This window comes from Phoenix dactylifera, unplaced genomic scaffold (assembly GCF_009389715.1).
Source record: "Phoenix dactylifera cultivar Barhee BC4 unplaced genomic scaffold, palm_55x_up_171113_PBpolish2nd_filt_p 000578F, whole genome shotgun sequence".
NCBI lineage: Eukaryota > Viridiplantae > Streptophyta > Magnoliopsida > Arecales > Arecaceae > Phoenix > Phoenix dactylifera.
In genome coordinates, this window is record NW_024067980.1 from 141,010 (window position 1) to 157,482 (window position 16,473).

General features: G+C 39.0%; 1 protein-coding gene and 1 non-coding gene across 2 annotated transcripts; one reads left to right on the forward strand and one right to left on the reverse strand.

Moving 5' to 3' along the window:
* Positions 1-2,876: 2,876 nt before the first annotated feature.
* LOC103717948 (auxin-responsive protein IAA10-like) lies at positions 2,877-8,647 on the forward strand. Its single transcript, XM_008806534.4, has 5 exons — positions 2,877-3,427; positions 6,914-7,248; positions 7,395-7,503; positions 7,764-7,828; positions 8,155-8,647. The coding sequence occupies exons 1-5, from the start codon at positions 3,006-3,008 to the stop codon at positions 8,205-8,207; spliced, it is 984 nt and encodes a 327-aa protein (XP_008804756.2). The 5' UTR covers positions 2,877-3,005; the 3' UTR covers positions 8,208-8,647.
* Positions 8,648-13,596: 4,949 nt separating this feature from the next.
* LOC113462126 lies at positions 13,597-13,716 on the reverse strand. Its single transcript, XR_003384334.2, has one exon. It is a non-coding gene; the product is annotated as a U5 spliceosomal RNA (small nuclear RNA).
* Positions 13,717-16,473: the final 2,757 nt, after the last annotated feature.

Sequence of the window (16,473 nt, forward strand, 5' to 3'; positions counted from 1 at the left end):
ATGCAATGCCGGAGATCATTAGGATGGCATTAGGGAACCTACTGCAAGTGCTAATGCAGGACCAAAGAAGGGAAACAAGGGTTTAGGTATAGTGGTAAGAGTAAGGGGAAAGAGAATGGTTGGCAAAGAAGATCAATTAGTTAACAGCTTATATCTCGGTTGGCACCAATTTCTAAGAGAGAATGCTGGGTAAAGTTTTTTTTAAAAAAAAATGAGTCCTTCTTTATCACTGCCCAACGGATGGTAAGAGATCAAAAATGGAGGATGCATTTGTTTCACCCAAAATATATGAGAAATGTCGTTATCCAAGAAAAGACATCTTGAATAAATTTACTTACCCATCGCCTATAGACTATCCTCACCTAAATAGTGACTCCATGCTTACCCAAACTCTTTAATTTCCATAATTTCCAACTTAAGCATTGCACAATGATAATATATTCCTCGAACTTGGGCTCTTTTCAACACAGTTTCAGAGCATTTTGATAGCTGATGTTATGCGGGTGTAGTTTCATAAGATTGTAGTTCTCTTTATTTACACTGATTGTTGTATTTCATCGCCGTTTTTCTGTAATGCAGCATACTTTTTGTTTGTACCAAAAAGAAAAAAATTGCGAGTTACACAAACAAATCAGTTCCATAAGCACTAGGACATGAAAATTATAAAACACCCTACTGCCTTTCAGGCCTCAAATCCATGCAAGATATTTGCCGATGGGGCTACCTTACTTAAATATTGTTTTTTTTTTTACCCATATAGCCCTAGTATGAATACATTCAATAAAATTAGAAAATAACAAATTTTAGAACGTTCAAACAACTCCATTCCTCCGAAACACTGGACGTTTCTAAAGTAACTGCGTAACTGGCCACATACAACTATAGAAAGCCATTTAATTCGTGATTTCATTAGCTTCTCTAGATGTATGCGCCGCTTGCCACGTTTAAAAGAAATGATAACAATAATAATGAAGGGCAACCGGTGGACGGATGCTTGCTTGAAATGGGAAATAAACGATTTAAACAACCGAGACATAATGAGGTGCCCCCACGGCGCTGCCCCCTCGACAGTGCCCTTGCAATCCCGGAGCCCTTGTCATCTCCCGGACGTCAAAGAAACGTTCACCGTCCGATATTTCGAAGGGCAAGCTCGAACGGCGGATCTAGCGGTGGCGTAGGAGGTTTTGCCGCGGGGTTGATCGTCGCGGGACCCACGTTTGTGCTGTGAGGCGCCTCACATGTGAGGCGCCGTGTCGGGTTGTCGCTCGACGGTTGCCGGATGGGCCGCCCTCGTCCCTCGAGAAGATTAAGTGCACTTGAATTATTTTGCTCCTTTTGAATTCTGGACTCCTTTTGGTTCGCGGCAAGGGTGAAAAAAATATTGATGAACGAAAAAATAAAAATATTTTATATTTGATTTTTTTTAATAATAAAAAATTTTAAAAATAAATTTTTATATGTTATAAAAAAATTTATATGAGATATAGAAAAATTATTTTTCCACCTGCTCAAAATTGAGGTAATATTTTTTTTTTCAAAAAATTTCTCTTTATTAAAAGTGTAATATATATTTTATATAAATTTTTCATAAAAAAAGTAGATAATCAACCAAACATAAACCATCTACATGCAAAAACTACTTTTGAAGCATTATATATCTGGGTATTAGCTTTTGAGAAAAAATATTTTCTGTAGATAAATTTTTCTTATGAACCAAACGAGTTCTCTAGATGAAGATATCATCTTTCAACCATATTTTCGGTATTTTTTTAGAACTTTCTTTATTTTCCCCAAGTTATTAGACTTTCTGTAGGTGGAGGTATTTAATTATTTCTTTTTATTTTCTTCTTTCTCCTTTTACTCTAATTCGCAAATCATTGACAATCCATGCTCCTCGATAAAAATAAGTTAAAATAGTAATGATTAGCTTAAGACTTATATGTAAAAAATATTATATGTATAACAAGAAAACATTGTAAAACAAAGGAATAAAAAAGTACGTTGCTAAGTTCTAGTTCTTGTTTTCTTTTTTTTTTTATTGGTACATCAAGTGCTAGCTCTTGTTGAATCATCCAAAGAGATACTTAGTTCATAAGCTGGCATGCATCTTTTGAATGCATGCAACAAAAGGAAACTGCCATTTCATGCATTGATAACATCCACACTGCGTGAAATTTCATAAGTAATGCTCCTGCAAGATATGACAACATTCTGGCAAACGATTTTAGATCATCAAATCAGCCAATGACAAGAAATTATATTGTATAGGATGTATACCATATGATCATGTATATAGTTAATTATAGTCGTTTATTTTTGGAACAATGCATTTGATGAATAAGGCTTGTCATGGGGTGCATAGGACTTAATTTTTCATTAAAAAACAAGGAAAAGTGAACACAGGAATAAGCCAATTGTCAGATTCTCAGTTACCCACGTACGCATAGAATTTTTATGCGGTAGCTGTTTCAAGCAACGAATCAGCAAGGTACCATTTGGAATGATCGACGGCAGATATGGATTCTGCATATAAACTTTCTATGGATGCGTACGTAGTTGAGAACCCTTCTAAGAAAAACCGAAAACTGGGGGCTGCAGAAAAGCCGGCAATCCAGAAGCAGTATTCTCTTGTCCCTGTCTTCCAGCACCGTCCAGTCCAAGCCAAAAAAGAAGTCCGCATCTAGATTCTCTACGCGATCTCTTGATCTGCCGTCCATTTATTCACGCTTTCAACTCAGTAACGGTCAGATATCAAAACAGCGGCCCAGACTTAGTTGACCGCACATAGAGTTTATGCATTCTATCCGTATGAGAGAATCTAGACTTGGACCTATTTCAACTCCGCTCCTTCGGCTTCCCATATTTGTCCACTGGCGTTAACCGCCCCGCACGATTCGCAAAGCATCAACTCGGAGAAAGGGTGCGGGTGCCGTCACCCCGATTCCCGGCGCCGGTCTTTTTTCTAGAGGGAGGAAGTAGGGGGGCGCGAGTCATCCTGCGGCTCGATGTCGACGGTGTCGAAGGGGCGGCCGGCGGCGGTGGCGGAGGAGTCGGAAGGGGACATGGTGGAGAAGGACTACGTGTGTCTTTCGGAGGAGAGCTCCTCGTGCTACGTCGGCGGCAAGGGCGACGACGGCGGAGCCGAGGATGAAGAGGAGGAGCTGGAGCTGGGACTGAGCCTGGGGGCCAAGAAGGCTACTGGCGGAGGCGGGAACCGGGGAGGGGCGCCGTGGCGGGACTACTGTAGGATTCTCACCGCCGAGGACTTCCCGTCGCTGGTGTCGCGCGCTTCGCCGCTGTCTTCCTCCTCCTCCGTCTCCTCTTCGGCGACGCTGGTCGGCGGCGGTAGCGCCGGTGGCGCTGCGTCTCGGAGGGTTATAGTATCCGGTTTGCCGGATGCCGCGGGGTCCGCCAATCCACCACCCAGGTGACCGTTAGGGGTTTTCCTTCTTTTCCTTTTTGTTGCAGTTCTTCCCTTTTACTACCTTTTGAAGGGGGATTTTAATATTTTTTCTCAAATTTAGAATCTCTCTCGATTGAATGCCTTTTTTATTTATTTGACTATTTTAGGTTTTAGGCCTTTTTTTTTTTCATTTTTAAGATACCCTCGGTTTGATGCTGAGGTTTATTTGATATTCCCTTGTCATTTATTTATCTTTTTTTAAGGCTATACTGTTCTTCATCAGTGAGTTAGATTAGTTGGATCTAGCTCCTGTTCTACGATTAAAGATAGCTTATTCTTTTTTTTCCATGGATATTATTCTTATGCTAACAATGAATGGTTTGATATATTTCAGTTTAGGGTGGTGTTGTTTTATATATGATCTTTTCTTTTGCATCGTTTTCTTGTGTTATTGCTATTATTTCTCTTCTTGATACATTCTCCTCCTGAATTGTATCAGCTTGTTGTAGGTCACCGTCTCACTAATATTAGATCCGGCCCTTAGGACAGAGGCCACTGAGGCCACCATATTAGCTGCTTCACTTGGTTTTGATCGTTGAGGCTTTACTGTGGTATCACTCTTGGTTGTGGCACTTCTAGTGCCAAAGCTCGGAAATTAAAGATGAGGTTTGAAAGATGTAGGGCAAAGTTTGAAGACTCTTGTTTCAGTTTCAGTTGGGCTTACTGAGTTTCATTTTTAACCATTTCAGTGATTTACTGAGGTTCTTTTTTAACCATTTTAGTGATTTACTGAGTTTCTTTTTTAACCATTTCAGTAGTTTCAGTTCAGTTTTTGAGTTTCAACCAAATATTGCGAAATAATCATGTAAAAATAAGAAAATAAAAAAAAAGTCCAGGAAACATGCATCACATGATCTTAGATTATGTTATACTGTTTGTAATTCGGATTTATATGTTTGGTAGTTCCAGTGTAAAAGCCTCAAATTGTAAAAATCATTCTATTCTTTTAAAAAACAATGGAAATAATATGTTACATTCATTTGGTTGATAAATTTTTAATTTAATCCATTAAATTCTAATCTTGTAAATATCTATAATGTAGAATGTACCGATGTTAAACTGCATTTTAAGTATGAACTTGATACAATGATTATGACCATATCAAGAACCAAATATCTGAAAATGACTTGTAAACTATAGAGCATGAAGAGTAGACATGGTTTAAACTAAGATCTTGTAAATCCAAGCTTAAATATTGGGAATCCAATATTAAGCTGGATCAATTTACTACATTAACCTCTCCTCTTTGTCCTCAGAATTTGACCTTAAAAAGTCTCCTACATCATGGTAAAGCTACTTTTTATTTGAATTTAAACCAAACTCCTTTTAATTCAAAAGAAATAAAAGTGATTCAAAAGTGAGAAAAATAATTGATAACAAATATCAAAATTTTTAGTAATCAAGAATAGCTAATATCAGGTAAAGTTTCAAACCTTGTATGTTGGTGTTGAATGTCTAGCTCAGAGGAAATCAAGGATGTGCTGTAGAAGTGGGAGGGGGAGGTGAGAAGATGGTAGGATGTCCTTGTAGGAAATTGGTAGTGTTTGGTGTGGTAATTGTCATGCTATTTTGACATTTGGTTGGACTATTTTTTCCGACTTACTAATTTACCCAAATTGCTACCTTGTGGATAGTAAACATCAACATCACACACAAGAACCCTAGGAGTCGAGTTTAAGGAAGTTGGTGTTGATGCTTTCATTTATCCATTTCTCTTATTTCTGCTTCTATGCAAACACACTTGCATGCATACAGAAGCATCCACATGAACACATGCACATTTCCATGTATGTATGTAAGTACATATATATAATTGGTCAGGTTTCAGTTATTCAATTATAGATTGGCATAACCCTAACACGAACCTGTAATATTTTGTCTTTAAGTTGGTATCCAAGGGCAACTTAAATTCTAGATCAGGTTCAGATCGAATTAGCAAGCTACCAGCCCCTATTGCCACCCCTAGTAATTGATGTAATACTTGGATCTTGATCTAATGGTTTAGGTATCCCTCAGTCCATTCCTTTCAATTATGATGGCACCCCCAATTCTCCTCTTTTGTTTCTTCTCTTACGTCCTCCCACTCTCTTTTTATTTCTAAACTCCCTGCATAACCCAACACCATACCACAACCCAGAACCCTTTGTAATATTAGATTCCCAAGTCCCATCTTGTCCCTTTTTTTTTGTTGGCGCGGGGTGGGGGGGTGGGTTGGAAACGAATGCTGCTGGTGGAGCCATGGTGGATAATAATGGAAATGACCATGATAATTTAAGTCAAGGATGGTTGTGCTCTCAATTCACGCTAGCATCCAGCTTCATCAGCCTTTCTTGTACACATCAACACCTCCCCCACTCCCTCCCTCTTCTCCCTAAGACTGCATTTGGAAGCGGAATGAGGAGAAACAGAAGTGTCTTAACCTGCCTACACACCTCTTTTTAGCCAAACAGTCATTTGAGCACACGAAACATGCCACCTTTTAGAATGACAGAATGTATATTTTGTTATCCTCCTAACTCATTTACCCAGTTAATCTTGGAATTACTTACTCCAATAAAAGATGGAATAATTTTGCCTCCCCACCCCCCTCCAAAAAAAAAACAAAACAAAAACTTACTCCATTTAATCCAATTATTCTGTATTTTTTATTCCACTTTTGAATGCAGCCTAAGAGTTTTGTTGGAACAGGGGAAGGTCAAGACCACATCCTTTGTTAGGTTTTTTTCTTGAACGCGAAATTGGGCCATAATAAGCAAGCTAAGTTCACATGGTTTCAATCTAAATGAGCCAAGCTCCCAATTTTCTGAACGAAGCAATCTGAGCTCAAACTGGTCTGACACTATATTGGCTGAGCTTGTGCTGGGTATTTATAACTCAACTCAAGCTTGCCCCAGCTTGCTTGTGTTTGGCTCGTTTGCATTCCTAGATGCATGGCATGATTTTTTACTTGGTAGAATCGGTGACTTGTGCTGTATGGAAATGGATACGGATTGGTATAAGAGATGTCTTGTATCTAGGATTTTGTCAGGATTTTATTTTTTGTGCAGTGTATGGCATTTCTTATTTCCATATAAGCATGTTTTTTCCTATTTTTCGTTCTATTTTTATGTTAATCTAATCTTGTAGCACCACCGTTGACCCACCCACCCAATCCCTCCCCCACCATCACCAAAAAAAAAAAGAAAAAAGGAAGAGAAAAAAAAATCCTCTTCCTCCTAGCATACATACAAAAACCAAACATAAGCTTATCATTTTAATCCTATTTCTCTAAAAGTAAGGTTGGACGAATATCTCTGTTTAGAGTACTATGATATTGATACATATGTGTTGCCTGAATTTTTTTTTCTTTTTATTCCCCCTTCCCAAATGATTTTAATATTCTTGCATCGCTCTCTCTTTTTTGACTGATGAGCTAATTATTTATGTTATTTTAAAATTTTTATCCCGCAGCACTCAGATGGTGGTGGGATGGCCACCTATAAGAGCATACAGGATGAACAGCATAGTTAACCAATCCAAAGATAATGCATCCTCAAATGCTGCAGTAACGACAACCCCCAAGAAGACCAATGAAAAGAGCAAAAACATTACAAAAGAAGTAATTGCTAAGGAACTTGAAAAGAAAGGGGGGCTTGCTGGGAATTCTCTCTTTGTCAAGGTGAACATGGATGGGGATGCCATCGGGAGGAAGGTCGATCTCAATGCCCATCGGTCCTATGAAACACTTGCAGGAGCACTTGAGGCCATGTTTCACAAACCAACATCAGCACTTGGTGCTTCCATATGTAAGTTCATAAATCCTACAATTTTCTTTGTATTGTCAATGTCAATATCTTTTTTTGATGTATATATGTCAGTAGATAAGTCTATAGATGTGTTTGGGCTGGTAATCTTTAGATGAGACAGTAATTAATTTAATCACCATGGATAGTGGTAGGTGGCTCAGGGACCTCAAAGTTGCATGATGGCTCCTCTGAGTTCTTACTAACATACGAGGACAAGGATGGAGACTGGATGTTGGTTGGAGATGTTCCATGGGGGTATGCATTTCCTTTGTGCTGATGTTAATGTGAATTATGACAACCTACCAACTTGCTAAATTCAACAAATGCCTATACAAAAACAATCATATCTGTCACTTTGTTAGTGAGATTGTACAATTGTGCATCAGAGTCATTTAAATAAACTAATTGCTCGAGTTTCTTGGGAAGGAATATTTCTATGTTTGACGTTTAAGTTTTCTTTCTTAATCTAAGACTCCAAGTTTATCCATCTAATTTCAATTTGGTTTTTATAACAGAATGTTTTTGAGCACCGTCAAGAGACTTAGAATCGTGAGGACCTCCGACACCAGTGGGGGGCTTGGTAAGTCCCATCTCTAGTCAATCTTTATATGGAAATGTCAGATGCAATCATTTTATAACTGAAACAACCAATCACATACATTCATTTGGACCATGGCACTACAAACTCATGATTGTCCGTGTAAGACATTGGAGCCTTGTTTCAGGATATTAATGCTTTGGCTTATCTAAGGGAAAGTTCCATGAGTCTGGTGGCGCGTTGTTTGAATTTGCATGGTTTTGTTGTACGATTAGTTAGTGCACATATATTAATTGATTGACAGCTTAAGAAAGAAATATGGTCATTGATCTTTGATATGCTTACTTATGTAAGAAACATCTCTGCAGCACCAAGGCTTCGTTCCTCCAAGTCCAGTGGTGGACTAGGAAACGTTCCCTAGCATCAAAACAAGGTTTTTAGTAGTTGAAGATCGTTGGAGAAAGGTATAAGATAAGGAGTATGGAGGATTTTTTTTTTTTCTTTTGTGGTGGGTGAGCAGGTGGAGGGTGGGTTTCGGGGGCCTTGGGGGTTGCTCAACGCTACAACTGTCATTTGTTTCATTTTATTATTTAATCCCCCTTTTTTTTGTTGTGTTTCTGGGTGGTGGTTGTGGTGGTGGAAATCGTGAAGTTGAATGTTCCGGTTCCCTTTTGTTGGGTGGCTTGCATGATTTGACATCATGTTTACGTTGTAGCGTAATGTTACACACTTGGTTAATACATTAACTCTTTCTTTCAATACTGTAGGTACTGTTTTTTCTGCTTTCCTCCTGCTCAGTTCGAGTTGTCATTCTTATTTGTTGTAAATGTACATTGGAAATATTTTCTTCTCTTGGTGCTCCACAAGTTTGTATGTGTGACCCAAGGCTCGGTAGTCTTTGGTTATTGATCGCAGAATAAGGCCTTGGCAAAGCTGAAATAGTTGCGAACAAACTATTCAGAAGCACATGCTTACATTTCTGGCAGAATGATTTCTATCAAATCTTGTTGATCTTTTTTATCTATTTAGCTGCGTATGGATTATGCATGTTTGGATAGATTGTCTAATTAGCTTGGAAGAAAGCTTTGAAGAGGAAATTAGCTTGGCTTGCCATGATTTATGGGCTTTGATTTTATGTAAGGATGTTATAGATGATCTAACATTCAGAGTGATGGACTTATTTTCCCCAACATTGAAGTGTTTTGGGTAGAAATTTTTGTTTGGTATATCACTTTGTAGCATGATTTGAGAATGAGCGATGAATAATTTAGATACACTTGTTGGCCTACAGATTGTAGATACAGAAGTTTTGGGTGAAACTGGACCTGAACCTAAGTTGGGCCACTTCTGACGATAACAGAAACAAAGGACCAAAGTGTATACGTCCATATTTACTGCATTAACAATTTGTATATCATTAGCATGGTACAAGAATAGTGCTTTACACCCAAAAGTTCTGTCAACAGGTGTATCTGCCTCTGTATCCCTAAAAAAAAGCCCGTAAGCAATGAATAATCCCCTATTCAACAGATTTTTTTTTCTTTTTTTCCCAAAAGAAGTGCTTATGCAGGAAATATAATATGCTTCCATTAGAAAATGGGGAGAGGAAAAAAAAAAGTAACATGATATTAGAGTGACCATTGGGATCCCACAAATATCATTAAGAATATATTTGGTTTGGAGGAGTTGAACTCTGGAATGAAAATGAATGACTCCGATTCTATCTATTGGGTTGGGAGGAGCCTCTTCCTTCTTCTGATTCAGAAACGAGAATGTCTGAATACTCAAAACTATTTTTTTTCTCTTCCTACTATTTAAATTTTATTTGGATTTCAATTTCGATTTTGGTCATGAACCAAATATGTCACAAGATGGCCATTTCAATTTCCATTCTAACGTATTCTAATTCTGATTTCAGTTGCGAACCAGACACACCTTGAATGGCATCTAGCATCCACAAATTAGTGCATTTGGATACTCCAATTCTAATACAAATGGTCATCAGTGGGAATTAAAAAAACATCAGAGGTTTTCCACTTGAAGCCATTGATCCCTAATTTAGTCTTTGCTGAACGGTGGGCCTTCGTGCTTATATCTGAAGTAATATGATTACCCGGGAGGTTTTCCAGTCTATGGCAAAAGTCTCAGCTCGTAACTCTTTGATGGTCATCAAGGCAGACATGGAAAAAGCTTACGATCTGATATCTTGGAAGTATCTTGAAGCTGTTGCTTCGTTACGGGATTCATCACACGTTCATCAAATGGATTATGCGATGTGAGCTAAAACCAGTGGTCCAATACAGCCCTGTGGTAGGTTCGTGCTCTCTCTCTGTCATGCACAATATGATAGAGATATTTGGCAAACAACCATGAATCCATCCATGTTTCATTGAATAAGTTTCGCGCAATGTTTCATGGCGTGCATTGATGGCACAGGAGGAGAAATGGAAACGAGTTAGCCATTAAAATATGTGACAGCTGTTGCGGCATAATCTTTTGACCTTCGCAGTCAAAAGCTACTATACTTCTTCTTCTTCAATGAATGGTCTATACCATTCTAGTATGAATACATCCAACAAAGTCAGAAAGTAATGAGTCACGGAGCGCTCTATGCCGCTCCCTCTCACCAGTCCAGAGAACTCATCGAGAATGATTTGCCACAAATGAAGCCACCTAATGCACAGCTATATTACCCTTCCTAAAGACATGCTTGCTTGGAAGTCAACATCTCCGTGTACTATGCCCCAAATGTTAGAATAATTTCAAAATATAGGTTTACACTGATTGCGTATTTTTGTTTTATGCCCCTAAATCTTAGCATGTTATTATTTATGACTAACACCAAATGGTTCGGAGCAAAGGATGACAGCCACCCAACTTGGAAGTCAACGTCTTCGCCTACTATGCCCCAAATGTTTCGGAGTAGAGGATGACAACCATCCATGTCACCAGTGCAACCAGTGTACCTTTGGATCCAGCCGATCACTATAGTCAAGCCATTTTTGACCAGGATTGCGTTGGCAAACTTTGCTCAGACCATCTGGAAAGTCCCTCTATTGGAAAAATCAAAAATTTTTGCATGGCTTGTTTCCAATCATAGAATCTTAACACCAGATAATCTAAGGAAAGGGAAGATGAAGGTGCTGCTTGCTTGCCCACTCTGCAGAATGGACGATGAAATGACGAATCACTTGTTTCTCAAATGTGGCTTCTCGTCCGATATTTGGAAAAAAAAAAATCTCTCAAAAGCTACATCTCATCCACCTCCCAACCAGCATTGACGGTATATGGCTTTTGAGATGGAGAGAGCGCGACAAAAGAATCGTCCATTTTTAAGCGTTCACAAAAAATATGCTGTTTCAGCAACGTCTTTCCTTATTCGAAAGCCGGATGATATTTCAGCGCCCAGGTTCGCCATTGTTTCTTGGGCACCTCCATCCCTTGGTCATCTCAAAGTAAATTTTGATGGCAGTGTGGCGATGGATGGAAGGTCAGAAGGGATTGGATTTGTTATCAGAGACTACCTTGGGAGATTGGTTGCAGTGGGTGGCCGGTGCACGCCAGGACTCACTGTTGCTGGGGCAGAGTTGTGGGCAGCTTGGGCGGGCATATCCTATGCGAGGCGGGTGCTCGAGGCCGGGCGGGTGCACCTTGAGGGGGATTCATCTATAGTTATAGATGGTCACCCTCTTATTCGTGAGACTCGCAGGTTGGCTATGAAGATGGATGAGTTTTAGGCAGTACACATTTTTCGGGAGGCGAATAGGGCAGCATACTGGGTCGTCTTCTATGTTGCACGGCATTCCGGGGAGCTCCGCTAGACATCCACAGTAGAGCTTCCGCCCCATTTGTATTTTTTACTTTCTTCTGACTTGGCAGGATGTACTTGTAGTTTTCACCAAAAAAAAAAAAAAAAAAGCTGGACGATGTGCCTTCAAGGGCCTGTCAAAAAATGGATGTTTCAGATGATTGAAAGGTTAAGCTTGACGTTTGGGAGGTTGTAGCACCTTTTAGGTTGTGCATACCTACCGGACCGAGCTGCCGATTCGGTGGCTACCTATGCGGCGCAGCATTCTGGAGAGATTCTTTCAGCTTACCAGGGGGTCCTTCCAGCATCGTCGTGCCAGGTTCTTGCTTTTGACTCGGTTGGCTACACCTACGCTAGAGTAGGGTGAGTAGCCCGTGTATCAAAAAAAAAAAAAAAAAAAAAAAAGAAGAAGAAGAAAAAAAAAAACGGGGGGTTGGGGGGGGGGGGGGGGGGGGGGGGGGGGGGGGAGATCTGCATGAGGAAATGACTCCAGATAACGGATGAAGTATATTAATCAAACCTGGTCATGTGCTCTCTTTGTATCCCTCTCGTTCTGAGAAAAGCCTCTTTTCTCACTCCATTCTCCTTGCAGTCTTCTCTTTATGATTAGATGAAGGGCTGAGACCACCTTATCCTTTCATCTCTTCTAATGTACATACTTACTATCATCTAATAAATTACCAAGTGGTCCACCCGCTATAATAATAATAATATGGAGTCAAAAAAAAAATAATTGAAAGAAATGGAGATATAATTATCATCCAATTTATGTATGATTTGGTCCCACAAACCTGTCCCTCGGGCATTTGCCATCAAATATAAATATCATGTCGATTAAAAACAATGAATTAGATGGATGTAATGATTAGCAGTCTTGCCAGCTTTTGCTAGAACATGCAAATTACTTAAGAAATCTATTGAGGTACGTACTCAAGTTCTGTTAGGTTCATGAGTAAACTGTAACAAATCTAACTAAAATCTATTTGTTCTACTTTTTCCTATCCTTCCAAATAATCTTTTGGGGAGGTCAAAGTCTCAAAGAGTACTCTTGGATGGGGCTGCAACCCGTCAGGGTTGGTGAAATTGAAGGCCTATCTTAGCCCAATCCGACCTTTGTATGTCTTAACCCTTTCACCCAACCCAGGCTGGCCATAGGTTGGAATTTCTTCACCCAACCTAACTTGTCCTAACCAAAGACTTAACGGTGGGCTGGGTTAGATTACTTTGGGTTCTTTGGTTTACATCATGGTCAACATAGATTTTTGATGTAGGGAGAAGGTTTAGAACACTCTGTCTTAATGATCCATTGTATTAAAAAAAATAATAAAAGAAACATATATGGAACACAAAAAAATATACAAAAATGAATCTATAGGAAACAAATCCTATTTTTGGTAAGAACAAAACACATATGGATAAAAAAAAAACGTGTCATTGGAACGACTTAGGTTGGGTTCGGTGTGGGTCACGTTGTGGTTGGGCCTAAGGTCAGCCCTTGGCTAACCCAACTAGGTGTTGGATTGTAATTTTTTGAATTCAAGTCTAATTATATAAATCATCCGCCTCAACCAAAAAAAAAAAAAATCAAGCCCAACTCGAATCCCTAAAGCCTAATTGGTTGGGTCAAATACGATGTAGGCAATTGAACATTCCAAAATGAATTCAGGGTCAAATAATATTTCAAACATGCAATTGGCTTGACCCACATAACATGTTTAATAAACAGATAAAATTTGATTAAACAGGTCTTAAATAATTTAAACAATCGCAACCTGATTCTAAACCTGAATTTGACTTATTTAGTAAACAGCTTAAATCTAAATGACCTGTTTATGTGAACCAGCTGGTTTCAACTTGAGCCGAACAACTCAAGTTGAAGCCCTGAACCTAAAACCAATAAACATAATTATAGGCCCTAATTGATTAAATCACTCAATTTACTGTATCTAAATATGATCCTTACAACATAATCGAACAAAATTTTATTAAAGATTTGATGGGCCCCTTTCACTAGGGAAAAAGGCCGCCCCAAAAATTAGCGTATGCTGCTTAGAGTGGCGGGCGCACGGTATTCTTTAGTAAAAGGCGAAAGAATAGTTCGCTCTGCGCCCACCACGCAGCTGCGTGAGTTTGAAAACGAGAAACCGCCGCATTATAATGGCTCGGAGCATCCGGAAGCTTTTGCGCTAACCGATGTGGGACTAAAACATGCATCGGAATCTCCATAATTTGATCCGGAGTTTAGCCCCCGGTTCAAACGACACACGTCATGGACTCAGTTGTGAAATTGGGCATAGCTTAGCAACATCAAACCACTTAACACAAATTAACTTATCGTGTCAAGCCCAAAATAAACCATTACGTGCTAACTTCATGCCAATGGATTTCGTTTTTTCAGTGAAATTTTTAAGCTAACTAAGTGTGATAGATGAAGAAGTTTTAAGAAAGACAAACCGTAGACCAATGAGCCCTTTATATCTAGCTTTTTGATGGTAAAAAAATAATTGCGCAGGCTGTCATGACCTACAGATTACTTCTAAAGGGTTGGTTAAGGTATATTTGATTGCAAGAGAAATTGCATGAAAAAAAAAATCTTCTTAAAAAAATCTGATTTTTTTGATTGTTTCTTTTAGCACAAAAGTACAAATTAGAAAGTTTGTATCTAATTTTCCAAAAAAATCTTTCAGATTTCAAGAAAAATCTTGTTTCCTTCTTCCTTCCTTGCAGCCAAACATATCAATGGAGAAAGGTCCAAAAGCACTTGATTGGTGCATTGATTTCTTTTGCATGGCTGGCATGGACACTCAAGACCAACAAACAGGTGTTTGAAACCTGACTTTTGATCCATTATGGATTTGTAAACTTGGATTGCAGCTGCTAGATCTGGTTAGAAACACCAATTGAGTAGATGTTGACTCTTGGAAAAAAAAAAAAAACGACCAAGGTTGGCGGAACAGTCTCGACTCCCGAACCACTCGGTTCGGGGTGTCTCAAGCGGGATACGGATGGTTCCGGCAAAGAATCCGAAACGCCACATCAGAGGAGGAGAAGGAGAAGAAAAGAGAGCGAGCGGGGGTAGGGAGGGAGGCCAGCGAAAGGTGGCGGAGGCTGGCGCTGGTGCGGACGAAGGAGACGGTGGCTGAATTTTTAAGTGAAGTTGGTAAATCATAAATTTTTTTGTGGCTGCACTCCTGTGTCGAATGAAACAGAAGTTCGGCCATGGCCTCCGTCGCCCGCACCTCTGCTGGCCTCTGTCGGCCTCCCTTCTTCTCCCTTTTTCTCCCTCCCCCACTCGCTCTCTCCCTTTTCCTTTCTCCCACAGTTTTTTTATGTCGGTATAGGCCCGAGTACAGTACGACGCAGGTCCGTAGCGACTTATGTCGCCGGATAACCGGTACGATGCCCGGTACCGACACAGCAAACTCTAGTTCTGATCATATGTGGTACCTTCTAGAATTAATGACTTTCTCTCAACTGCATACTCCTGCTGCTATTGGCAGGGATCCTCATCTTTCCTCTTGGTTCTACAAATTTAGAGAACTATGTGACATTTAACAAAAATGATCAAAGGGTTTTCTAAATGATGAAGCTCGTAGTTGTTGTAAGGTTTTCACAATAATCCAAAATACTTAATTTCTAATATATGTTGCTGGGGAAATAAGCTCCAGGTATCTAAGAACATATATCGTTTTGTGAAGAAGGAAAGAATAGTTTGCTCCAGTCACCTCCGACAAATTTCCGGAATGTCTTTAGAACCACCATATTCTAGGAAGTCTACTAATAATAATAATAATATAATTTTTAGTTGTAAATTTTATTAATTATAGATTAACTAATGGTAGGGGAGAGTCATGGCTTAAAAACTATAGGATCCATCAAGACCTCTCGATTGACCAAAAGTAATTATAGAGTGTCTTCTTATTTATTTTACATATTTGTCATCAAGTTCCCTAATTTTGGAACTTTATTTTACTAATTATGAATATTTATCTCTTGGATGGCATTTTCAAAGGTTAATTGGATTAAGAAAACAATGTGGATTTTGACATGGTAAAAGACTCTAAGGGCTATATTTTCATGTGAGGATCCATGGCGCACGCATTTAGTCACTTATCACTATATCTTTATGTGAGGATCTATTGACGCATATATTTAGTCCCATATCAGCTCTGCACTGAGTAGATCTCGAGCTCTGCGCTGAGTAAATTTTGAGTACTTATACCAGGTCAAGGAGCCCAAATAACATCATCTAGCCAGTTTTTTTGGATAAGGTCATGAATTATTAATTATAAATAGTATTAGAATAAATCTGGCCTATCATCCCATGTAAACTAAGAAATATTGCAGCAATGGTTTATTTGGATTGACTAAGAGCCGATTATGGTATTTGTGACTAAAAACAATAACACCTTCGACTAATCTTTTTAGATGAAATCCTGAATTGTTATATTTGATATTAATTGTATTTGCTAAGTGTGAGACAAGGTTGCGTTTGAGAAGGGCTCTCATGTTAGACTTGGCATTTTGCAAGTAACCTCAACCTAACTTAAGTTTTTTTGATTATATATCTCCTTAATATATATTTATGATGATTGTTATAAGATACTTTGAAAATTGAGGGAGAGTTGATGCCTCTAATTCTCTCATGAAAAGGTAGAATAGTATTTCAAGTTCTTAATGTAAAAACATCTCGAAGTCTATTTCCTAGCTGCAGCATTCAGAGCAAACATGGCACCGTGGCATTTCTCAAGATGGTAAGGAATATGTAATACAAGTCTCAAATCTCTGTTTTTAATTTGGTCAACCTTGATTCGATGTATTTTGACTGCATTATAAGTGCTAAAAATGGTATTCTGCATAAGACGCAGTTCTCAAATTC